This window comes from Parus major, chromosome 14 (assembly GCF_001522545.3).
Source record: "Parus major isolate Abel chromosome 14, Parus_major1.1, whole genome shotgun sequence".
In the NCBI taxonomy this organism is placed as follows: domain Eukaryota; kingdom Metazoa; phylum Chordata; class Aves; order Passeriformes; family Paridae; genus Parus; species Parus major.
Genome location: NC_031783.1, coordinates 15,717,821 through 15,743,818, shown reverse-complemented (window position 1 = coordinate 15,743,818; position 25,998 = coordinate 15,717,821). Strand labels below are relative to the sequence as shown.

The window sequence follows — 25,998 nt, the reverse complement described above, 5'->3', positions numbered from 1 at the left end:
GCTGGAGATGGGATCTCAGTGCCGGGTGCCTCCCAGTGCCAGGGACCTGCTCCCCAAGGACCCCACAGCCCCAAACCTGCGGGAACACACCTGCAGAAACCCACACCAGCCTCATTCCGCAAAGCCAGCAGCATCCAGCGGCAGAGGAGAGCGCCACAAGGGGCTGGGGCAGCTGCAGCAGGGACACGTGGAAGAGCTGGGGAGGCTGCCCAGCACCAGAGCCCTCCAGCCCCAGCAGTCCCTGCCACCAGCCCAGCCTGCTGCCCACCAGCTCCTGGCACCCACAGCACTGAGACCCAGCTCCAGGCAGGAGGGGACACGTTATGGACCCGGGTCCTGTGGGGTCAGGGGATCCCCCACATCCTCAAAAGCTCCTCAGGCCTTCCCTGCCCACAAGGTGGCCCAGCCCAAGGGGCTTCTAATGGTCCTCTTCCCCCAATAGCCCCTGTGCCCCCGACCTGGGGACCCACTGTGAAATGGTAAATCCACCTTGGAATCAGCCAGAGGCTGATGTCACCATTTCTTATTAAAAGCTGGGTTTTTGCTCTACGATGGACTAGTTTTATATTCCCATAAATTGCCAACCGTTAGCCAGATCCCCACAGAGCCAGGATCGATACCTGGCCGAGGGGAAAAAGTGCTGAGGAAGGAAAAGCAATACTCCAATTAGAGCAAAATTTAGGAGTCCAGGGGTAGGGGTGACAGTGCCTAATGTGTTACAATTACTGATAGCCTCCCAAGGCTTGGGTTTTGTTCTGGCTCTCAGAAGCAGGCAGGTGTCAGGCAGCAGCAGGGAGTGCACATCCACTCTATGCACCCAGTCCCGGTTGCCACAAACAGTAACCAATCCCATGTGGTCTGGCACCTCCAGCCAAACACAGGATGTTCTTGGCTGCTCTGGTTCATCCATCAGGGAGTTCTGCTGGTGCCCCCTGAGCTGGCAGCAGCCAGCTGGGACAGGTGACAGCAGCCCCACGCCAGGCTCTGGGGGCACAGGGACCAAGGGAACTCCTGGCACTCCCCCATCAGTGCTCCTCAGGGACGTACTCCCCTCCCCAGGGTGTCAGAAACCTGTGCCCAGCTCTGCAGTAGTCTAATCCCAGTTAAACACAGCATAATCCCAGCCTAGGAGCACCATCTGGGAGCCCCAACCCTGGGCTCCCCTCCCAAACCCCTCTAAGCATTGCTGAGTCCCACCCTGCCCTCCCCAAGCACCAAGAGCCTGCCACGGACCCTCAAAGTGCGAGGCAATAGAATTGATCACTCGAAGACCAAAGTTCTCAAGTGTTGTCCATGGGCACCTCGCCCCCTCCCAGACAGGCTGGAGGATGGCAGTGGGCTCTCTGTTAAACTCTGTGGCCAGAAAAACCCAGCCGGATTGGAGAAACGTTGGCAAATATAATAAACACAAGTACATTAACTCTAATTCTGCAAAGCCTTTGGCTATATTAATCTCTCTTTAATGTAATCACCTATAAATAAATGATGACCCCATGATTTAATACGACATCTGCCATCCCCATTTCTACACAAATGTGAAACAGAGCCTCTGGTACACAGTAGGGGTGGGACTCATGTGCGCGACTGGCCAGGGCAGCGAGCAGCTCCTCAGCTCCAGCTCACCATTCCCAACAGGATGGATGGAAACAGAAACACAGACCAAGGCTCCACAGCAGGGCCTGGCAGGGGCCAGGTGTCCCCCAAGGCCCCAGGATCCGTGTGAGCAAGGGGTGATGCAGCACTGCTGTTGATAAACACACCAACATCACCATTCCTGTAACCACTGCCAGGCAAGGGCAGGTCGGGACAGCCCATCTGGAGATCTGGGGAACAAGGGGGATTCACGGACAACTTCCACCTTGGTGAGCACTGAAGGGGCACGGGGCACACACTGATAATGCTGCTCACCTGCACAACAGTCCCCTCCTGCAAAACTATGCGTGGAGGAGAAGAAAAAGAACCCTTGAGAATCAAAAATCGTGTTGAAAGGTGAGTTTGTGCAGCCCAACCCAGCCCCTGTGCACTGATCCGAGGGCTCTCTGGAGCAGGAGGATCTGAGCCTGCAGTGGAAAGGCTCTGTTTGCCCTGGGACTGGGCAGCCCAGCAGGGGCTGGTGCCTGCAGCTGGGGCAGCTGGAGCAGAGCAGCTCTCCCAGGCCAGGGTGGCTCATGTGGAAACAATGCACCGAGGACAGAGGTTTTCCATTCAGCACCCAGGAGCGGCAGCCTGTCCTCCTCCTGCCTTGCTCCATCCTCATCCTCGCTGGGCGGGTGGCAGCAGGAGCAGCCCATCCACTCTCCCATCTGGCAGCCACTCTCTCCTCCGTGTCTGGAGCCACTGCTGCACACCCTGCTAAAGGAAAAAGTCTTCAGTTAGGACAGAGCTGGAGGAGCTTCAAGCCTGGTGATGGCAGGAGCCCCTCAGGCCAGCCCTGCCCTCAATAACTCTGGCCCCATCATAGGCAGGGGTGGCCCGAGGATCTCCTGGAGGTGTGGGGATCCAGCTGGGGGGCTCCTGGTCCCAAATGGCACAGGACCTGGCTCCATGTGTCCCTCCTGTCTGGAGCCTGGCCTCACTGCTGTGGGGGGCAGTGGGCATGGATGGGGCTGGGGGTAGCAGGGGACTGCTCTGGTGCAGAGAAGCCCCTTCATGAGGGGGGCTGAGGACCAACATGAGGCACGGATGGATGCAGGGACCAGATCACATCCCCCTGCCCTGGGGCTCACGGGCCAAACTCACCAGCACACGGCTCTGGTGCAGGTCCCACACCCACTCCTGGGACTGAGCACTGCAGGACCTGGACTGGTGCTCTGTGGAGAGAGAAGCATCAGGAACAGCAGCAGGGAAGGAAGGAGGAGCCCGTGTCTCCCCTCCCCAGCACACAGCTCTGCCTTTGCTTTCCCCACAGGAGCCCTGGGGCACACAGGGAAGCTCTCCCAAGCCCATCCAGGGCCTGGAGCAGGCAGGGCAGGAACACAGCAAGGCTGAAGCCAGCAGCCTGGAAAAATGCTCACTCAGGCAGGATGCCTAGTAATAAATTTATTGTATTTTATTACATATTCCCCTTTTTGCACTTAATTCCAATTCCTCATATTCAAACTCTTCTTTCTGAAAGAAAATGATTTTTAACATAAAAATATAAATTCTGCATATTAAAAGTGCATACACCTCGAATAATAAAACATACAAATAAATAATAAAAGGCATTGACACAGTCTCATGCAGTTGTCCTCAAATAATTTAAAATTTATGGTACAATGTTCAACCCCAAGTAGACAGCCTGCTTTCCAATTACTGTACAGGTCAAAAACATTAAAATACAGAGGAGAATATCAAAGGTGTGGGAAAGCCCCACGTCCCTGTACCAGGTACAGTGATGTGACATGCAGTTTGAGAACTGTAGATATTCCAGTGTAAAATCTGACATTGTGTCCAGAAGAGAAACTGCATTTGCAACAGGACTTAAAATTCAATTTTAACCAATGGTGAGGCACAGGTGGTGAGCAAATCAGTACAAATTCAAACTTGGAAGGCCACAGGACAATAATGGAGCCACTTGTGGCCTGGATTCCCTTGTGTTACCCTTCCCAAGGCAATGTAGCACCTCCAAAGGGGTTATTGCACTCACAAATACCACACGAGCCTGAGGCTGGCCCTGCAGGGCTGAGTGAGCCGGGACTGGTGGTTACACTTAGTTTTAATCTGTGTCTTTTAAAAAACACTATTTGCAGATAAATTGAGTGCTATCACCTTTAAAAAAATAGAGTCCCTAAGCCTTTAGATCTAACACAGACATTGTACAAGTCTTCAGGTGCTTTTCTTTTACAAAATAAAGCTCTTAATAGTAACTGCTTTACGATGCTTTTGTTGAGAAAACCATGTAGGACTTTCATCTCACCACAGATTAAAACTAAATTTCAGTTCCCTCCACAGGTATCATTAGATACTGCCAAATTCTTTTGGATTAGTAGGCAAATAACAAAGATTAAAAAAAAAAAACCCAAACCAAACTAAAATTAAAAAACAAAAGAACACACAAGAGTAAAATCATCTGGAATGTTGTTTCCAAAGCCTCTCCGTGCCAGCTGACCATGGGGAGGGCACCCAAACTCTGCAGGGATGAGAAGCAGGAGGAGCCTGGGACCTGCAGCGAGCCCTGGCCGTGTGGCACCCCCGGGGACCCTGCTGGCCCACAGGACACGGCTCAGAGCCCAGCACCACTGAGGGCTCTGGAGCACACCCAGGCAGCCCAGGGCTCCCCAGGAAGGCAGGCAAAGCCCCAGGAGCAGTCTGGGCGGCAGGAGGCGGCTGGGAACCGCTCCCCTCACAGCAGCTCCGTGTGCCCAGCTGCCCTCCTCACTGCAAGGACAGGCTACAAGCCTGAGCAGGCTGCCCTGCCAACAAAAGGAAAAACAACACAAAATACAAGTCAGTTTGTTCTCGTTTCCCTGCTCCGATCCCTCTAACCTTACACTGCGCTCCAGCCTCGTCAGTAACGCAGAATCCTGCAAAGGAAAGAGTCAAAGATGTGCAAAGGAAGCAGGAACCCAGGGACATGCTCCTGTGTGCCAGCAGCAGCTCGGAGCGGTGCCGCTGGCCTCGAGGCTTGCATAGTTAGTAGGGACATGCATTGGGGACAGCACGGCCATGCAAGCTGCCTCGCACCGGGGAAAGGGCTGGGCATGCTCGAGTTTCGCCTTCAGAAAGCAAAACCCCCGCAGCAGCGGCGATGAGGGCACTTGCAGTGGGAGAAGTGCAGTTAAGCTGCTAGCTTTCTATCCTAAGCATCTTGTTTTTATTAATCCATATTTGATAAGTCTGAAAGGGTTAACAATTTACACACCCAAAGTGAGACACAAGTTACAGAGAACCGCAGGCACCGAATTGTCTATCAAATGTGATTAATACAAATAAAAGGTGCCTCTTCAATACACGTCATTGAAAATGTGCTTATAACTTTACTACTACTAAACACTATCCAAAAGACACAGCCCAAAAAGGGTAAAAAAAAGTCTCTGGGTGACTCCTGTAGGAATTGAGCACTGGAATGAAGGCGCTGCTCTCCTGCGCCCAGAGACCCAAGCCCAGGGGCAGGTGGCAGAGTAGGGACGTGGGGTGAAATACGAGTCACACGCTGGCACAGGCCACTCCAACCCCAGGCAGATTGGAAACACCGCCTGAACGGCTGCTGTGCCTCGGAGCTCACCTGCTGGGGCCTCCCCCTGCCCATCACCGTGAGCCATACATCTGCTTCTGTGGCAGGAGGGTCCCAGACCCCGCTGTCCCCAGACGGGCTGGGCAGGACAGACCTGGCAGCAGCTCCCATCGCACTCAGATGCCCATATGAGATTTCCTACCTACAGTGCCACCACCCAGGGAAGGTGGAGGTCCCTGGGCAGCAGTGCCTCTGGGAGAGATGGCAGAGCCCACCTCCCCTACAGCCATAAGTGCTTCAGATGGCAAACAGGAACTTTAAAACATGACCATGTACATGTAGCTGCTTCAGAACAGCCTCAAGCCACCGCTGCATGAAGGATCCATATGCAAAGCCACAGTGGTGTTGGTATCAAGGACTTGGCATATTCCTCTTGAGTATTCCCTGGTACCATGCCACATCCTGGCAGCTGGACAACACAACACCATGGACAGGAGTTCCTACCATGAAAGGGACAAGAGATAAATCTGCTTTAAAGCCAGGAGAGAAGACTGATGATTTCTCCCCAAATCTCTTTAAGTAGGGCCTGTAATAACCTACATTCCATTGCAGAAACATTTATCCTACTGCACTGATGGAGTCATGACTGTAATAGCAACAAGGCTTTGATTTAACACTCCCAGTGAACAGTGTTTCCCAGACCCACACCCTTCAACCCTCTCCTGTGCAAGGAAGCTCATTTACTACTGAAGATGTGTGACAGCAACAAGCAGAGCTGTGGAGTGACAGGAGTGGCTGTTCCCAGGGGCCCTGAGGCAGACACAGAGCAGGGACTGAGCTCCCCCTGCACACACACACCTGGACCTTCTGTCCCACGTGAACTCTGGTGCACCCTGGTCGGTCAAACCCCATGCCAAACCCTCCTGAGCAGAAAACCCAGCAGGGGAGCAGCTCACAGGTGAGGGTACGTGCTGTCAGTGCAGCCCCTCCTGCCTGCTGACACTCCTCTGCAGAGCAAGGAGCCTGTGCACCACCAGAGGGACAAAGAAATCCAGTCTGGCAGCAAGAAGAGAGCAGACAGTGCTGGAGCTGGCAGCAATTAGCAACAGCAATTATGGAGAATGTGCAGAAAGAGAGTGAGATTGGCACCTCATGGGATTGCAGAGGTTCAACTACTTTTATCAGCTACTTGAATTCCAGGATGTCCCATCTCCCTTCTACCCAAATGAGAGCTCCAAGGACCATTTTCTTGCTCCAGATACAAACATTGAACTGGTGTTAAGCAACAACATGGGTTTGAACATGGCTTCATATTCCCTTCAGTCAGGCATGCAGCACAGGAGCAAAACCACCTCAAAACCCACACACCAGCTTCAAGTTTAAACCCCTTCAGTGAGTGATGACATGAAAAAAAAAATGTCATTTGATAAAAATAACCTTTCACAAATGTCCATGGCAAAATGCACAGAAAGTAGTTCTGTCTATTAAAAGATCCCAAACCGAGTCAGCATAAGCCACCGGAATTACATTCTTGCTAGAAGAGTTGTTACAAGAGAAGAGCCAACACAGTGTAAGACCTTAATACAGATAAAACCTTAAACAAATACTTCAACATCAACATTTCAGGGAGTAATTTAAGTACTGCAATGTGAAGCAAGTCTTATCTGCTCTGCTGGATATAACAGAAAATAATCCAAGAATAATCCAAGTCATACATTTCAGAAGCAAGCAATGCAATCTTTGCAATAAATGAGACTGAAACAATGCCTGGGGGAAGGAATGCGTTGAGGGGACGGTCACGTTCGGGTGGAACAGCCAGGGCATCACACGTGCAAGCTGTGGGCACTGCTGGGGCACGTGGAGGGGACACAGCAGGACATCACAGGACACTGCAAGGGTGGCCTCATCCCCAACACTGAGCCCAGCTCGGTGGCACTCCCAGCTCAGCCCCACACACGCTCCCAGGAGCCAGAACCCTCAACCCTTCCCTCCCAAGCTTGCTGCAGGCGTGTGGTGAGCAGAAAAGTGATCCTAGAGCAGCAAGGTGCCCAGCAGAGCTGGGGACAAGCAGCACCTCAGCAAGGGAGGTGGCACAGGCCAGTTTGTTCTGCTGGGACAGAGCACACACACCCCTGGCCCCAAGCTGTGCCGTGGCACTGGGCAGGCACAGACCTTGCTCAGCAGAGAGCATGCCCAGCACATTGCCCAGTTTGTCACAACCTACACGACAGGCTGTGGACATAAAGGATATGCAGCACATCAATAAAAAATCATGGAATTTAAAAAAAAAAAAAAAAAAAGATTACACCACATAGATGTAAAAGGACTTACGAAACCCACCTTAAGAGGAACCTTACAGAACTTGAGGAATCTCCCCTATAAGAAGGGCATGTAAACAAAGACATCAGTAGATGTAGTGTTTTGACCCTGATGGAGGCTGTTGTCCAAACAAGAAGGGGAACCTTCCACTGAGGGACATGTGGCAGCCAGACCCATGGGGAGAGCACAGGCATGCCAGAGGGAAGAACATACAGCACTCCAGAGAACAGGAAAACTGCTCTGGGCTTTGGGTACAGCCCCTCCAACCCACACAGAGGGCCTGTCAAAGCATGCTCAGAAAGGGCAGGGTGACACTTGATCTAAACATCACCCCTAGAGATAATGGAGGTTTAATTACACCACTATGGTAAGGGTCTGAGCACACTAGGAAATGCTCCCCAGGAGTTTGAACAGGGGCATCCTGACAGCATCATGGCCATCCAGGTGTGTGGACATAACTCTCCCATGGCACTGCTTCCACAGGACAAGCTGGCCAGCAGCTGCTGCCCAGGGATTTCTTCTGTTGTTTAGCAGAGCATTTCAGAAGAAAGTAGTTAAACAGGACAGGGTAGAGGTTGCCTTAGGTATGGGCAAAGCAAAACTCTTCACAGACACAGCAACAAAAACTGCAGGTCACATTTCAAACTCTCTGCTGTTGGAATGCAAAAATTAAATCTATGACACAGACACGCACAGAGACACACAGGTACCTTTCTGTCCGTCACTAATGCTAGTCCCTCCTATACTGGCTGAGTATATACCTGAGAAACAACATTAGTGTTGAAATATTGCCCTTTAGAAAGCTTGAAAATGGGGGGGAGCAGGGAGAAAGAGTTGAGAGCAGAAAGAAGCGACAGTCTCTCCAGTTTCCTTCGCATCCTCCACAGCTCAGAACAAGGCCATACACCAGTGTGGACACAGCCCACCCAGAACAAGACCAAAGGAATATCAGTTGACAGCTCTACAAAGCACACCAGTGTCAGTACAACTGGGGGTCACGTCCCAACCCTCAAATCTGAAGAAAGCTGTTGCACTTTCGACAGAGACTCCTGTGCAAGTGCTATGGACAGCTGCATTCATGTTCAACAATGACTCCAGCTAGGCTACTTGCACCAGTGCTGGCTGCCTGTGGCTATTTGGTTTGATGGCAGAATCAAAGGCGCTTTAACAACTTGCAGTTAACTTCTCCTCAAAACATACATTAGGCACATGAACAAAAAACAAGAGCTCAGAATAAATTAGCTTCTCAGCAGAAGAAAAGACACCTGGATTGCAGCATTTCACTGAGGTTCCAGAGAAGGCCGTACAGACACCTGCATGCTGGAAGATAACTTTTTCAGCGGCTTGTCAGCAGACTGCTTGCCACTGGAAGGAGGAGATTGGACTCCGGGATCTAGCTGGGAAGACTTGGACTTGCGACTGGATAGCAGAGAATGTTTGTTAGATGTGGCATCTTTTGAGACAAGTTTTTCTTTTGTAGTAATGTTGGCATTGGTTTGAGAGGCTGGTGGGACACCACCTTTCTCTGGTTTGTCCTCCAGCACATTTTTACTGCCTGACTTGGAACTGACACTCCCTGTCTTTTTTGAAAGCATTGTTGTCTTCCCCAGGTCTGCTGACCTCCGTGTCTCCTTCTGCCTTAAGGCTGATTTAAAGAAAGACAAACCCTTCTCTTCTGACTTGCTGTCCCTCTTCAGCCCAGAGCGCACGCCGACGTTTGGGGAGCGCAGGTTGGCCATGGAGGAGCTGCGCACGTGCTTGCTGTCCACTGCCCTGCTGTCACTCCTGGAGTGGCTGATCCGTGGGGAGCTCGTCCTGGAGCTGCTGGTAACGCTCGTTTTATCCGACCCCAGGCTGATCTTGGAGCCCTCCCTGCTGAGGCTGCGGTCGGAAGTCCTGCTCTTCCCAGAGGAAGAGCCCTTAGTCAATGAGCCTGATGGGGCTTTCTTGGCAGCTGTGGAGGATGGAGAAGAACCTGACTTCTGCTTCTGTTGAGCTGATGGGACAGATGCCTCCAGGGGTTTCGTGCTGTGGTCCTTCCTAGCCTGAGTGGGAGCAGGAGACCCGTGTCGCCCGCTGACCCTAGAAGAGTCTGTCTTACTTCTAGCCCGGGAAGCTTTCTGAGAACTCTTCAGCGGAGGAGAAGAGTGAGAGACTTTGGTCTCTTGGGTAGCTAAGACTGTCCTTCCCTTCCTCAAACTTTTGTCTGGCTCAGAAGCTCCTTTGGAGCTGTGACCCTTCTTAGGGGTGTCATGTGCCTTCTCTGCAGCCAGCCCCGTCCCAGCTGGGGCTTTCACCTCCTTCACTGGGGAGCTGTCCACAGAATCACTCTGGTCAACAAAGGCGATTTGATTGTTGTTATCAAAAGGGTCCAGAGCAGGGTGATTCCTGTCTGGCTGCACAGAGCTTTTACCATACCCATCTGAAAGGTCTGAGCTGGATGTCCTTACAACAGACTCCTCCCTGAACGCCCCTTCCATGACAGCCAAAGGAGCTCTGCGAGCTGTCCTGTGCTCTCGCCGACTGCTGTCACAGGGCTCCAAGTAGCTGCTAGAGAGATTCCTCAGGCTGCCAAAGCACGAGGTGGAGACTTTGTCATCAGCAGCTTCCCCAATCTTCTCCAGAGTGGAAGCAGAGGTATGGACTGGGGAATCTCCAGAGAAGCGTGATGGGGAGTTGGAGCGGAACTGCAGTTTTGCAGAGAGTGACCACGAGGGCCTGACACCATTTTCACTCACTGCCAGTGGGCTGGTGACAGAGGATCTGGAGGACAAGCTCTGACGCTGGACACTTCTGACAAATGGTCGAGTTGAAAATCCTCCTGCAGAGAAAGCAAGTGGCAGTCTCAGTGGGAAAGGCAAGGCTGCAGCTGGTTTACCCCACCCATCCACATCTCCCCACGAGAGCCAAGCAGCCCACCCACCCCACACCACGTGTCTCTCCATGCAGGCTGCAGGCACAGCTTCTTGCACAAAAACTGAATGAGGAAACCAACAAGTGTTGTTTGCTAGGGGTCACCCAGGAATAACTCTCTGAAGCCTCTAACTGATTCTTCTCTCATCCCTGAGCAGCAGGAGATCAAACACAAGGTTTGCACCATGAGAGTCCTTGAAACTGGTAAGATCACCAGCTAGGATTATGATTCTGTATTAAAGAATATTTCCCAGTATTCTGTGAAAGACAAAGTAGGATTTCTACCTCTAGATCAAGTGGTGTAACTGTATTTAGAAAAACAAAATGTAACTGTTTTAGAATAGTGTGACTTCCATGGCCAGACCTAACAGTTGTCACTGCTGCAGAGACACCTCCACACCAGCTTCCAAATGCTCTGACTGACCCATGAAGTTCCACATTGTCAGAAGTTACAAGACAATGTGTGGAGGAACCAGGTGAAGCCAGGAACTGAACAGTAACTTGTGTACATGAGTGAATTTGCACCTCCCTCCCTCCCTGGGACCATCCTGCAGCACAGCAGCAGGCAATTAGTGCCCATGCTGAATCTGTCAGCACCGTGTCAGCAACCCTACAAAGGTGATGCAGTGAGACCCAGAAGAGAACACAAGCACAAGAAGCTCCTGACTGAGAGGTTTTGTTGATGGCATTTGCTGTCTTTGAAAGGCTCCTTAAGGTTCCTGCCCTGTTCTCCTCCAACCTTTCCCATGAGACAGAAGCCCACCTGTGCTCCTACCGAGCCAGCTCTTGTCTCTCACAGCTGCTCTGTACCCGTCCCTTGCAACACGGATTTTGCAGCTGTTTTTCAGAAAGGATCTCACAACAGAAGGACAAGGCCCCGTGTGCCCCCAGCAATGTACACACCATCATCTTCACTGCGTTCCCCAGCGAGCTCCACGGACTCAGAGAGCGAGGCGAGCGAGGTGCGGCGCGAGGAGGCGGCGGAGGCGACGCTGGGCTGCTTGCTGCCCGGGAGCCGGCTGACCCAGTGCTCACACAGCGACGAGCTCGTGGAGCCTGCAGGGAGCACACGTCAGCAGCACACACAGAACCCAGCCAGGGAGCCAGGTGCCACTGCTCTGCTCTGCTCTGGCACACACCTGAGCCCGGAGCTGGCCCTCACCGCCCCAGCACCCACACACTGCCCAGGGAACGGGGCTTCACTCTCATGGAGCACTCATGGTCAGAACAAGAGCACAGAACTGCACTTGTCCCAGTGTGCTGTGAATACCAGCGTGCAGTGGCAGCATTTCAGCTGCCACACCAATATCACAAAAATCTCTTTTTTCCCAGGGGCAGGTCACCAAGCCTGCACCTGCCCACAGCTCACCCTGGATTCCACCAACACATGCACTACTGGTGCCTCCTTGGGACTGAGAGTGCTGCCACAGGGAAGGAGCAAGTCAGGATTTGATGTCCTGCACAAGGGCAGCTGCCAGCAGTCACATCTGGGGCATAGGGGCTTCCCCTTCTCCACAGCCTCCCTGCCAAAACTGCCTTAGCAGAAGAGGTGGAAAGTTCCTACGGCCTCTGACACAAAGCCACAGACTCAGACAAGCCTCGCTGAGTTCTGGGACACAAGAGTGGGGGTTTAAACAGAGCTGGGTAGAAAATTCTCCAGAAGGACAAGCTATCCATTAAAGACCACTTGGAGCCACCCCTGGACAGAGCCAGCAGGGCTTACCTGCCACCGAGCTGTTGGCAGACCACGAGGGGATCGCTGTGCGTCGCTGGTAGAACAAGATGTAAGCTGTCTGCTTGCACACCTCACTTTCAGAAAGTTGCTGAACTTCACTGTCATCGAAGCAATACCACTGGCCATCAACAGAATTCTTGCAATATGCTAAGAAATAATACATATTTACAATACTGTAAGACTCCCTCACTCCCACTGCTCTCAGGTTTGCTGTATGATATTTAATATCACCTTATCTGCTGTGATGGAATTGGAGGACAGTGTGAAGAACAGATTTATTCTTGCATCATCTTCCAGTCTGACTGGCAAGATGGAAGCCTGAGGCTGCCAGAACATACTAAACAGCTTACATTTCAGGACTTTCTTTGTCAAACATCAACAGAACAGAACATCATTTGGGGTGGCTCCGTTCACCTTCTGTAAGCTGTGACACTGCTTCCATCAGTGACTCCCTTTCTTACTCCATACAGCAATATAACTGGTTTCTTTGTGAAAGGCTCCACCACAGACAGCACAGCAGGACACTTGCCTGTATAGTGTCCCCCTTGCATGGTGCCATGGTGGTTGCAGACAGCATACAGGTCATAGATGTAGTCCTCAGGATCTCTGCCGAGGCCATAAGGTTTCCTCCAGGGTGACCAGTGCGATGGCAGGCTCCAGCTGCTCTGGCTGCGTTTCACAACGTGAGGAGTCATGTCCAAGCCACTCAGGGGAAATTTAACCATGTTCTGAAGTTTCATCCTTCGGTCTCCTTCCTGTGCAGAGAGAAGAGCATGAGCTGCAGAGGCCAAGGCCAACACACCTGCGAAAACCCCAGTGAGGAACACACAGGGAAAAATGTCTGCTTCTAAAGAGGGGAGTCTACTTACATCACTCAGCAGTCCTCCAGCAACACTACAGGCATCCTCACCTGTCTAAACCTTTTGAGATGTATGATGAGAACATCAGGTAAGGTCCAGAGGCTCAGTGTGATGCTACCCTGCTGCAGCTGCTTACAGTGTGGGCATCGCCATGCATCATCTGGGGCAAGCTACAAGGAATAAGCAGAAGTGGGTATTGGTTTTCAAATTCCAAGGCAGCTTGCACCACACCACTGTTCCTCTGCTGCCCCAAGCCCAAAGTGCAGACACTGACCCCTCTGCCACATCTCCCTCCAGAATTTTTAAGCTCACTGGCAATGCAGGGCTCCCAATGATGCTTTTCAAGGTGACAAGCAGACATGTGTGCCTCATTCAGGAGGCGCTTCCTGCTGCAAGGCAGAATTCAGCCAGTGCTGCTGTGCAGAGGATCCTTCTGCACCTTATAAATGCCAGTGCTTTGGGAGTGGAGAAGAATGAAAAGGAAAAACCAAGGCAAAGAGCAGGCAGGCTTTGGCAGCATGAAAATTATTCTCACATGAAAACCAGCAGTAAAAAAAAAGTAGGAAAAGATCAGAACAGAAAAAAGAAAGGTGTACTTTGGATGTCCCCTCTAACACCTCACTGCCCTCTGGGGACCCTCTTCCTCTGTAGTCCCAACAACACAGAGTTACACACTGAAGATTCTCCCTGTTCCCCAAGCCTCCCTCCACAGCCCAGTGCTCAGAGAAGTCAGCAGCCACAGAGATTTAAGATGTCAAACTCTTCCCCCACCTGTGAAAGAAGCAACAAGAGAGGCTCCCAAATTACAGCTCAGTCCTGGGTCCAAAGACCAGCTCTAGACCAGCCCTTTGTACAGCAGATTTGAGACTGCCAAGGGATTTCAGATGGCCCCCACGTGCCAGGAAAGGCCAGGTCAGAGCCCTTCTAGCCTGCTGTGGCACACCAGTCACTCCTGTCTCTTCAGCCTCACACAACGAGCAGAGCCAAGAGCAGAGGAGCAGCCACGTTCCTGCAGAACTGAGCTGTGGTCACTGTGCTGCTGTTTGAGGGGGTCCCACTCAGTGGGGGCTGCCTGAGCCCACCCCAGCCCTGCTCAAGCTTGGGAACACACAACTGCTCCAGAACTCTCCCATGAAGCCACACTGTCCTAACCCTTTATAATATTTATAATGTTTCACAGAAGGAAATTGCCAAAGAGAGGATTAAATTCTTGTATCAACATCTGGGCAGCAAAGAATCCAGAAGCAGGACCTCCCACAATCTTCTCACTTCAGAGGAGCTCTGTTAGCAGCACAGATAACCAGTCTTGTGTTACAGATCTATTGTCCTGTCACAAGGAATCAATGTCTGCAGAAAAGAGCTGCTCTGGAGTGAGCAAGTTCTTGTGGCATGTGAACAAGCCAGAGTACACAGTCTGTATCTACCTGTTCCTCTTTGGTGTACAGTTGGAAACACTGAGATAAAGTGCAGATCTGAGGTTGATGATGAAGCTCTCTCTGCTGGCGGACGCTTTCAGAGTCTGGAATATATTCCTCTTCTGTATTCACAAACAAGCTGCATCAGGGAGACACCACATTTACCAGCACATCCCCTTGCTCCCCAGGCTGTCCCTGCAGACAGGGGCTGGGCACAGGTGGAGTTTGAGTGGTCTCATGTTTGCTGAAGGATGCACAGTTCACACAAGCAAGCTGCAAGCAGCAGCTGTGAGGTGAACACAGTTTCAAGTTTTTTACTTCATACTTACTAATCTTTAGTTTCTTTGTCCCACTCTACCACTAATTTCACATGAGCAGTTCCCCCCTGTCCACATGACTTCAATGCCCTGCAGAGAGGAGCAGATAAAAGTCAGACCATCTTTCCATCCAAAGTCTACATTATCTTCTACATGCATTTCTCTCCACAAGCCCTTCATCCTTCCTCCACTCCCACAACTCAAGTTGCAAAGGAGTAAAAGGAATTCACAGGGTAAAACACTTGGCAATGCTGGTAAATGCCTTCACCCAAGTATGTGAGTTTTGTAAGGCAACGTACACCTGTTACAGAACAGGCATTTACCAACATTTCAAAGGCACAAGAAAAGAATTTAAAATAGCAGGAGTAATATTTCCATTCTGTTTTCCATTCCCAGGGAAGACAGACTCCAGATGGCATGACACACAACTGAGGTATTCTCACACAGCTTCCTCAGGATGCTCCCTCATCTCCCTGCTCCTCAGGCCTCTGCAGCCCATTCCACACATCCCCACCAGGACGGTTCATTTCTGCATGGCTGACACTGAGCTCCCAGCTAACACACCTCTCTGCACTCCTGGGAAGCACCCAGCAGCTGAGGGCCAGCTCACCTTTCCACTGTTGGGTGGCACAGGGGTCGCTCCTCCTGAGGTAGCAAGTACGTTATGCCCACAACACTGACCACTCGCAAGCTGAACGGGCAAACCTGCACCAGAGAGAGCAGACACCAGCTCAGGGGCTCCAGCCCAGCCTGCCCACATGCAAACTGCCCTCAGCACTGGCTGACAAAGACTTTACCCTAGAACACGTTTGACACGAGAAAGCAGATGTACAAGGTCTCAAATATGCCTGTGCCGATGAGCTGACAGAGGGCTGAGCAATGGGACCTGTGCACCCAACAGCTCCTCTCTGGTGACCAGACAGGACATCTGTCTTACCTGCAAGCAGGCTGCAGGCCGCAGGAAATACTGCATCTTCTCCAGTATTTCCTTCTGCAGAATATCCCAAGCAATTGTTTTTTCCAAGTGCAACACAAAGGGCAGGCCAAACCTATGGGAATGAGAAGCATTTGAGGGACAATTAAAAGATTATCCTGTTCAGAAATTGGAACCCCAGACTACAAGTGAGAACTTCATGTGAAGTTTTGTGAAGCTTCAGAGGCTGAGGCAGTTCTCAGGCTCCAGCTGATACAAATGCCTTTGCCATGGTTTTCTCACTTCTCTCCCTCCCCACATTTTCACTCCAATTTAAAATGCCCACCCATAGGAGTGTCTGGTCAAACATGCTGCTCTCAAACCAAAGGTGGTACATCCTCCCAACTGGACTGCATTTGTTCCTTTACAATAATGCAATACTTGAAGTTCACCAAAGTTAGAAATCTTTTGCTGCACCCATGAATGCTTCTCCACCAACATGTTCTTTAGCAGCTGATGTGAGCTGGGGATGCAAGCTACTGCTCCTTCAGCTGGAGCCTGGACTACAGGAGAGTAAAATCCAGGTCAGTTTAGGAAGCAGCCAGAAGAGTAACTCCAACCACACTGCTGCCAGTCACCTTTTGCTCTGCTGTCCAGTGCACGCTCTGTTACACACCAGCAAGACAATCTTGTCATTTGCTGCTAGTTTAGGACAGGACTGTTCCAGTTTTCCAGACTTCCCCGTTCCTTGAGAGTAAGCTATTGTTCGGGAGTGCTCAGTGCCACATTTCAAGTTATTCAGGTTATTGTTCACATGTATTCCTGAAAAATCAGGAGAAAGGAAACATTTCATTATGTCATTTGCCTTTAGTGCCCTGATGTCCCCCTCAAGAAGCCGTCCTTGGGCTACAGAGGAGCAGGTCACTATGGAATCAGGAGCATTTTCATCACTTGTACATAGCTTCAAAGAGCAACTACCTTTCACAGTGACTGTTTCTTTAGGGAAGGACATTACATGCAAGTGCTCCCCATCTGATTTTTAACAGCAGGTTGTACAAGCACTCTCAGCTTTTACTGCCCACAGAAAAACTCAGGTGTCGGGAACCCAACTTGTTACTTTCAATAATAAAATTTGCCTTTGATTACACTCCATCTTCCCAGGACACCATGATTCCCTTTCACTGAGGGGACAAGGAGTTTGAGCTTGGAAAGTGTTTGTTCATTCCTGAGACTGTTTATTCATCACTAGCAATCTGATTTTAAATAACACAATTTCAGTGGCTTCATCTGGTCCCTAGCAGGTCTTTAAATTAAGCCTGACAAGAGATTTCACATTAAGCCAGCCTGGCCTGCAGCACCAGCCCCGAGAAGAGGCAGAAAGGAGTGTACAACACTGCTTGATAACCTCCCAGCTGACAACACTATTAAATCTTCTGGAATGAGCCTGGACAAAGTCAGAGCTGAAATCAATACACCAGAACATCAACAGCTTGTGGGACTCATTCTTTTCCACACAAACCTCTCTCACCAGTCACCTGAGGTCGGCACTAAGTGGAGTTATTGACTCACCTCTCTGACTAAGGATGCCCTCAGGCCTGAAGATCTCTGGGGTCTCAAAGGCAAAGATGCAGTCGCTCTCATGGATGGTGTCCAAGTCGTCGGTGTCGCAGAAGGAACGATGGAAGCCATCGTAGTACATCTCTGTCAGCACGATCTGCAGGCAGCAAACCAGAACCATCAAACCAGCCCTGGGTTCACCTCAGTGACCCTGTGTCTCAGCTGGGATTTCCCTGCTAAGGGATGACACTCCTCAAGAGTGTCATCACTGTCATCAGCCAGGAGCAAGGAACAGGGAAAAGGACAACCATAAACAAGAAGCTGTGGTAAAAGCAACATATGGAGAGGTTTTGTTGGAATTCAACAGCTTTCTTGAAGCTCTTCCTACAGAGGAATTTGCTGTAGGTTCCCAGTGGTTGCCTCACTGCCAGCATGCACAGATCAGCATGGGGTCAGGCAGGTCTGCACACTCCACTGAGGGCTGTTCCAACATCACCAGGATTCAAACAGCCAATGCACAGGGAAAAGCACGATCCACATTTCCACCTCTATCCTGCTCCCCTGTTCCACCACGGGCAGCACATTTCGATTCCCAAAAATCCAACAAGGGACAAAAGCCTCCACTGTCCCTCCCACTGCAGGGAGGGCACACAGGGGAGCAGCCCAGCCCATTACCTGCTCCAGGGGTATCTTGGTTTCTGAGGACACAGCCTCCCGCAGCCTGGCCACTGTTCCGGAGATGGGCACGGCCACCCCGATGCGCATGCAGTGCGAGCACTTGCCCTGGTACACCACGGTGACATAGAGCGGCCTGTGGAGAGTGTGGGAGCACTGCTGGGCTGGGCTGAGCACCTCTGGACACTGCCTGGAGCAGCCTCAGCCCAACCTGGGCACATCCAGGCTGCCCACCAGGCACAGGGCCCTCGTGACTGCTCAGATCCACCTCACACTGGAGGTGTGCTCAGCTGCAGCCACACAGGGTGTTTGATTTACAGACTCCCTTCTTACTAATGCCCTGGGGTTACTTGCTTCCACAAGCAGAACATGTCAAAAAAGGCCCACAAAGTTAAAACCAAAATTCTCAATGAGAAAGCAATCAGTTTTCCAACAGGGATCCTGTAAGAAAGCTTGGGCCAGTCAGTATAAGACAGCACCTTGAAGTACTTGGAGAGCTGCTGCTGGGAACAGGCTGCCTGTGAGCCCTCAATCCTGCCTCCAGCAGCAGCCAGCAGCACTACTGGGGAGAGAGGAGGGAGGGGAACCTTCCCTGGACAGCCCCCTCAGCCTCCATGTGGTGGTGAAGCAGGGATTTCCAGAGCAAACGTGACAGAGCAATGTTTAGTCTGCCCTATCATCACTCAGTTCCTTTGCTTCTGGAACCCACACAAATCTTCTGGATGCAAACATCAGGTGAAGGAGTTTGTTTACACCACAGGTAGTTTTGCTGTGCATCTCTATCTTCACTTTGAACATTTTATCTGGATTTTTTTCCTCCCCTGAAGCTTTTTCTCTTTATTTGCATCAGCTGTCATTCAAAAAAGCAAAACATTTTGCAGGAAAGATTTTAACCTCAATTTTTGAAATTGTAGTCATCAGTGAGGCTGTTTTTAAAAAACAAAGTGTGTTTCATCCTTTTCCCTTTTTTAATTTTCAAATTATATAAATGAAGTGAAGTGAAAAGCAAAATATTTTGGTCATGTGAAGCAAAGACTTTTTCTCCCCAAATGATTTCTATAGGAATCCTTTCTGAAAAAAGTAAAATGCTCAATTTTCCATTTTACCTGCAAAGCAAAACATTAAATCCCCATACAGTCCTATCTATCTTTTAAATGACTTATCAGAATGTTGCTGATACTGTCTTTCTGCTGTAGCAAAAGGAGCAACATGACATGCAAGGGAGAGAGCCAGCGTTAGGCTCAGGTTCCGTACCGAGTGTGGGGCAGAGGGATCGGCAGCGAGATGCAGAGGAAAGGGTCAAAGGTGTTGCTCTGCTTCTGGCAATGAGGGCACGTCAGGGAGGACCTGGGACAAACATGGATAACAGGGCACAGTTACATCTCACTTCACTGGGAATGTAGAAACCATCAAATCCCATATTCACCAACAGCACATCCAACGGGAAACCCTGGAAGGGTTTTGCCTTCAGAGAGAGAAGACAGGACAGGGACAGAGACAGTCAGCACTGGGGTGCACACAGCTCTTACACAGGAAAAACTCCAGACAAGAATCTATTCTCCTCTAAAACTCCATTCTCATTCAGAATCGATCTGCACCTTACAATGGCTTTGTGTCTTACACCAGGCTTCAAGTTCCCCCTTTGCAAAGGAGAAGTTGGCAAATACTGGGGAGAAAGCCCAGCAATTATAATTCTTACAGCAGTCCAGGCACAAGCCATCAAGAAACACTGGTGATTCATCTGTTCTCTTCCAATAGCTCTGAAGTTAGAAAGCTCTCTTCCCAGAAAGCAGGGAACCTCAAGGGAAAGCCCTAAAGGGGCAGTGATACTTTCAGTTCAGGATTCCCAAGTGGCAGATAACAAGCACTCTGCACACACTGGGCATCCCTAAGTCCCAGGCACCTCCAGATCCTGCCATGGGCTCTTCCCTCTGACAGTCAGGGTGAGCCCCATAGCACAAGGCTTTCCTGAGCCTTTGCTCATGAAGCACTGACTCACCTTCACCATGCACAGGAACAGGTGTAGTGGTACAAACTGCAGATTTACACAGAATATACCAAATCTAAGCAGTGACATTCTCTTTCCTCTAGAGCAAGGTCTTAGTTCAGCAGGAATTCAGCAGGAGTTCAGCTTTTAACACACTGACACCAGTCCCAACTGTACTGGGAGCTAATGTCAGTTTAGAAATATACTGGAGTCACCCATACCTTCAACAGATTTACAAAATACCATACCTGTACTGGGCTTGAAAGAGTTCCTGCACAAAAGTGCTACTGATGGGAAAGGCTGGACCCTCAAGCAGCACATCATCCTCCAGTGGTGGCTAAAAGAGAGGAACAAAGCCTTGAGGCACACCCAGGTGTGGGGGCTGCACCAAGCAAGTGACTCCAGTACAGCAGTTAAACTTTGCCCTCCTTAGCCAAAACTACCGGAAAAATGCCAAAAGCATTTTTAATTACCAGGCACACTCTGCTCCAAGGGGTGGGCATGCAGGAAGGCGAGGGGGGCATGCAGGAAGGCGAGGGGGGCACGCAGGAAGGCGAGGGGGGCACGCAGGAAGGGGAGGGGGGCATGCAGGAAGGCGAGGGGGGCAGGGCAGCTCAGGATGGGCACGGGGGGCTCACACCTGGTAACACCTCCTGGCCACTGCAGAGCCTCTCAAACACAACTGCCTCAGGGAGCACTTGCCAGGGATTAGTGGAACAGCTGGTTACACTCCCAGAGCAGAAGCAAACATTACTTTAATCCAAGCTTTTGTTCCATCTGAACTACTGAAGTTAAGAAGCCAATGGGGAGAACTGCTTTAAAAGGAAAGCCTGTGTGCAAAGTTAGACACCCACATTGTCTCCCAGCAGAATCCCCTACCTTGAGTGAAGGCATGCCACCAGAATTCACCACATTGTTCAAATCCTCGTGGACTCTGTCGAGGAGCCACAGCAGGAACTCCTGGGCATCGTGCTGGGCATTCCCACGGTACTGCATCGCGTTCTTGGACACGATGTTCTGCAGAGAGAGGAGACACTGCAACAACAGCTAATGCAGACCCGAGGCCATGCCATCACACCTACCCTGCCCTCATGAAATCTTCTGTTTGCTCAAGCTGAAGCAAAACAAGAGTTTAGTCTCCTAATGCCCACACACTCTGTCTTGCTCATTGCAGCTTTGGTGAGCTCACACATTTCCCAAAACCTTGATGCAGGTGTTCAGTGCTAATCTAGGTCTCCAATTCCAGGACTCAGCCAGGAGCAGGACATCTAAACCACAGATGCTTCTTCAGCCTGATCATTGTCAAGCAGGTAGAGAAAAACTATTCCCCACCAGCACTCTGTCAAGCACAGGAGTTGGACAGGTCAACATGGAATTTTTTCCACTGGGAAGAAAGAATCCCCTACACGTAACTTGCTCATCCTAAACACTGTCTTCTACCACCATCCCAGCCAGGGAGGTGCAGCTTCCCCTGCACACAAGGAGCCATGGCATGGCAGAGCAGCCAATGCAGGAGCAGCAGCAGCCCATGCTGTGCTGCACTGACAAGCCTGGCACAGAGAAACCCTGCTCACACAGGACTGACCCTGAGCACATCCCAAGAGGGACAGGGGCGTGAGCAGAGCCCCAACAGCACCTGCAGGGCAGGAATGGGTGGGAAGGCTGCAAAGCCTGGGCCCAGCAGGCTGCACATGCACCTCGTGCCAGAGCTCCTCCACTTCTCTAATCAGACTTTGCAACAGATTTGAGAAATGAGGTTGGGTTGCTCGCTTTATCCCTCTGAAAATGGGGTCACCAGGGAGGGGGTGGTGATGAAAGAGTCAGGAAAGGACTGACAAACATATACTCTCTCTGCTCTATAATCTGTCCACCTGTCTCAAGGCTGCAAAATAATGGAAAACAGAAATAATCTGCTCTCATTACATATGTGCAGCCCTTCTGACAGCAGATTTACTGCCCTTGCTGTGCAGGGACCAGCACCCTCCCACATAAAATCTGTGCACACAGCTTGAACCATGGGAGTGGTCCCCAGCCAACACTCTGTGCCACACTGGTGTGACCCCAGCACCTCTGCTTGGTGTCCAATGTAACCTCAGCTTGGCATGCTGCTGCTAATCTTTTTATGGGGGAGTGAAATTTGAAGCAGTCTATGGGTACTTGAAGATTAATGGAGACCAAAGAGCCTTCTCTACTCCTAGTTCTTGTTAAGCAAAGCAAAATCCACCAGCAGAAATAAAATTATAAAATAATCCATAAAAGGCATCCAAAAAAGTCTCTTCAGGTACCAGCCTGATACTTCTCAGCCTCCTTCAGCAGAAAGGTGAGCTGAATGCACCCAGACAAAGATGCAGGGAAGACTGTAAGGCATGTATGTAGAGACTTGTTTTGCAAACATTAACTTTGTTCAAATAAACCTACACTGGACATTAAATTCAGCATTTAAATTACTGCATTAAGTTTCAAACTGAAAATTAATCACTAATACATGAAGCAGAGATTGTAGTCCAGTCTTTAGTGGTTACCTCACTACATCTCTCCAGAAGTGTTACATGCTCCTACAGTAACACACCTGAGTTTTAACAGCTGTACCCATCCTTCCCAGCCACTGTGGCCAGCTCAGTGCCAAGGGATGATGTCCCTTACTCCCCACAACAGCACTGCAGGTCACAACAAAGCCAAGCTCATTCTTCTCAGTGAGTTGACCACAGAGGACCAAGGGACAGAAGAGCTGAGACACCAGCCATGTCCCCAGCAGTGAGCAGCCCCTCTGTGCCACGACACGAGCAGGAGTGATGGGAGCAGGCCTGCACTGACCCTCTCCCATCAGCCAGAGCCAGGGGCCTTATCTGGTGTCCTCTGTCCCAGCCAGCTCAGCCAACAGGCACTGTCACTGCACTTCAAGGGCCTGTCTAGACACAGTGAACGATAAAAGGCTCTTGACATTGCTGGGAGGAAGCAAATCCAGTATTTCAAGTGAAAAGTGGACATGGAGGGGTTCTGTACAGAAACATAAAATAAGGACTTTGGGAATCCAGGCTAGTACTTGTTACTGCCTCTTCCCCAGAGGCACGTCACTCCAGTCAGCCCAGAGCCTCCCAGGCTCTTACTGATGTGTGTCCCTGGTGATGCAGTGGCCCACAGTGAGCAGCCAGTCTGTACCAATCCCAGCACAGTGAGGCCATGGATGCACAGCAGCCACGTGCCTTGCTCTGTATCTGTGTCACTGCTCGGCTCAGAAGCACCTCCATAATTGCTCTGGTTCTCTCAACACTCATGCAGCCTGAGTGGACTAAGGATAAAGAGCTGCCTGTGGAGACACATCATAAGATGTTGGAAGTGATTCAGGAAGCACTACAAAATATCAGATGCAACTTCCTCACAAGAGGCTCTGCTAAACAAACACTCCAGCACCAGCAGCATGTTCCTGGTGTCACTCACGCTTCCTGCCAGCGCTGCCACGAGTGAGGCCACAGCTGCTTAAAGCCCAGAGGCTGCTGCTCCAGGGAATGCTGTGTGCTCTCCTCCCAGCCCATTCCAGTTCCAGGGGGCTGCAGCAGCACCCCCAGCCATGCAGCGTGTGGAGGGGAACAATGGACACACAATCAGAAGAGTCAGTGCTGAGGAACATGATTAAATCTGAGACAGAGGTGCTGACTCAAATAAACAATTTAACAATTGAGACAAGTGCCAGGAACTCCTAAAGCGCAGCCCCCCAAGCCTGATGGGTCAGTACCACACACAGCCCGGCACACCTCCCTGGTGGGCTGAGGGCAGCACGGGGAGGTTCTCACAGCCCTTGGCAACAGACAGGGCTGAACAGCAGCTGGGGGTCCCCACAGCCCTGAGCGATGGATGGAGACTGCAGCCTCTCAGCAGCCAGACTGGCAGCTCCTGAACAGCTCCAGAACATCTGACAGGCAAAGCAGACAAACGAGCAGTAACCTCATCACAGAGCACTGACCACCCAGCACCTCTCCATATTTACTTTCTAAGTCTGCCCTTCCAGCCCAGGAGAAGGTTTCTTTGCCCTTGCCAGAAACCTAAACTTTGACTCCTCTTTTGCTCATCACTTAAAACACCTCATTCTGCTTGCCCTGCAGTAAAGCAACAGCAACTGTAACTGGATTCAGATACAGAGTTAAGAAGCAAATGCTTTAAAAACACAAAACCAGCACATTTACCAACCCCCAAGAGCTGTTAATCCTCTGCCCCTAATCTGGTTCTCCTGTAAGTAGGGTTGGCACATCTGACCAGCTTGCATCCAGCACCACAGGGTATTAAGAATGACTCCAGAACAATTCTGGTGCAGCTGTTTGAGCTATGAGGCACCAGGAGTGGGCACGGACCCTGATGCAGCCTCCCAACACCTTCCTTGTGAGCCTGGCAGGAGCTGGCTGGGTCCTCCTTTCCACCAGGTGTGCTTGCAGTGGTGCACAGACAGCCTGAATGAAGTGGCTCCATCCAAAAAGATGAAAAGGGGAAAATCAAAATTTCCTATCAATCCCACTTATGTACCCCTAATGCAAGCACCCTGCAACTATATCAGTCCCTGCCTGTCCATAAAGCAGATTTACAGCAAAGACACATTATCATTTTTACCAGCTACTGAAAGTTCAATAATAATTCATCTACTGCTCCAAAAAGATGCAATAAATAGATCAAAACAGAGCTGAACTGCTGGCCTTTTCTTTGCTGCTATTATTGTTCCAGATCACAAAGACAACTAGAGGAAAAAATGCCAGTCTGCTATTTTCCAGTGTGGCCCTGCTAGGAAGCAAGTCTGGAAGGATTTTGCACGTGAACAGATAAAGTCAGCTCATTAGAGATCTGACCCAATGACACACATGCACAGGAGAGAAAGGCTATTCTTTATCTTCTGTTGAACAGTTATACTCAACCACGTTATTTCTCTTTATTAAGTCAACAACCAGAGTTTTGCGTTTGAGCAGGTTCTAGAGCAGACAAACACGTACCTGAATTACTGTCTGTGTAATTACTTACTGTGCTCACACACAGACAGCACCTTCCCCTCTCTGGAGATGCTCTTTTCTGAGGAGAGTGGTTCAGGCCTTGGGGATGAGGAAGGGAGCTCCTCCATCCAGGGGCAGAAGAGATTGCTGTGGACTTGGCCTTACCACAGGCACCAGACAGGGACAAGGGAGCTTTGATGACAGGAGGTCTGTCACAGCAGCCAGGACAGGACAAAACACTCCTCCCTTGCCCTGTGGGCATTCAGAGGCACCAGGGCTCTAGAGGCAGCACCCCATGGGACATGGCAGCTCCATGGGCAGCCACAGTCCTGCTCTGTGCAATGCAGAAGGGAATAATCACAGCCCTTACGAGAATACTTGAGGAAGCAAAGCCAAGAGGAGCACTACAGGGAGCAGCACAGCAGCACCAGAGGGATTCTGCAGCACATTCAAGCCCAGACAAGAAGCATCACCACACCAGCCCCTGCCTAACACCTCTCATGCCAGCAGCCACTCTCACCCCTCCAGGCTGAAGCCTATTAATCCTCATTAAGCACCTTCCCTCATGGCATAAGGAGAGAGTGGAGTTTGTCCCGATGATGCTGTCCAGGGCTGCTGTGTGTGCACAGACACAGCAGAGGGTTTAGGTGCTGCATTCCCCAGTGGCACGCTCCTCTCCTCCCTGCCCAGGAGGACAGCTCTTGCTGCCAGAAGGCAGCGCCAGGAGTCGGTGCTGGCTGAGGGAGAATTCACCCTTTGGAGAGCAGAAATGCCATACTGTTCAGCAAGAACTTGTTTTCCTGCTACACTAGTAGAGCAACTGGTGGGATTCAAAGGAATAAGGGATGGAGGAGCAGGAGAATGGCACAGATGTGAAGCAGTTCAGTAAAGGACTATCGGTAAATGCTGGCACAGAGGACAGATGTGAAGGCTGGGCTCGGCAGCCCAAGGAGCTCCAGCTGCACACCTGCACCTCTCCTGCTCTCTCCAGGCTTTGCTCCAGGTCCCAAGCTGGGCACAGAAACTGAGAAGGGGGAATCCCATCATTACTGCTCTGAGAAGCCTCCTCTTGTACTTTAGAACAATCATTCACTTCAGTGACACAACCACACGCAAACAAGTTCATTAAGCAGTGCTCTGCTCAAATGGCAGGAAGAAAGGGTTCACTCCAATCAAGTGTGG

General features: G+C 50.7%; 1 protein-coding gene across 3 annotated transcripts in view; it reads right to left on the bottom strand.

Annotated features, from left to right (window-relative positions):
- Positions 1-1,421: 1,421 nt before the first annotated feature.
- Positions 1,422-25,998, bottom strand: part of USP31 (ubiquitin specific peptidase 31) — a 30,328-nt gene continuing 5,751 nt past the window's right edge. The window contains exons 2-18 of one of the 3 annotated variants that reach the window (XR_001524130.2): positions 20,726-20,863; positions 20,095-20,183; positions 19,114-19,206; positions 17,860-17,995; positions 17,197-17,341; positions 16,266-16,449; positions 15,652-15,763; positions 15,325-15,419; positions 14,727-14,804; positions 14,407-14,536; positions 13,033-13,152; positions 12,652-12,877; positions 12,111-12,269; positions 11,291-11,443; positions 8,740-10,295; positions 2,740-2,810; positions 1,422-2,352 (exon numbers count right to left, since the gene is read on the bottom strand). Coding sequence is in view for 1 of the 3 variants with exons in the window: in XM_015643189.2 (XP_015498675.1) it covers positions 8,755-10,295; positions 11,291-11,443; positions 12,111-12,269; positions 12,652-12,877; positions 13,033-13,152; positions 14,407-14,536; positions 14,727-14,804; positions 15,325-15,419; positions 15,652-15,763; positions 16,266-16,449; positions 17,197-17,341; positions 17,860-17,995; positions 19,114-19,206; positions 20,095-20,183; positions 20,726-20,863 (3,399 nt within the window). In the remaining 2 variants the exon portion in view is untranslated. Of the gene's footprint in view, positions 2,353-2,739; positions 2,811-3,024; positions 10,296-11,290; positions 11,444-12,110; positions 12,270-12,651; positions 12,878-13,032; positions 13,153-14,406; positions 14,537-14,726; positions 14,805-15,324; positions 15,420-15,651; positions 15,764-16,265; positions 16,450-17,196; positions 17,342-17,859; positions 17,996-19,113; positions 19,207-20,094; positions 20,184-20,725; positions 20,864-25,998 lie in introns of those variants that run through there. The other 2 variants (XR_001524131.2, XM_015643189.2) reach the window with 2 other exon arrangements.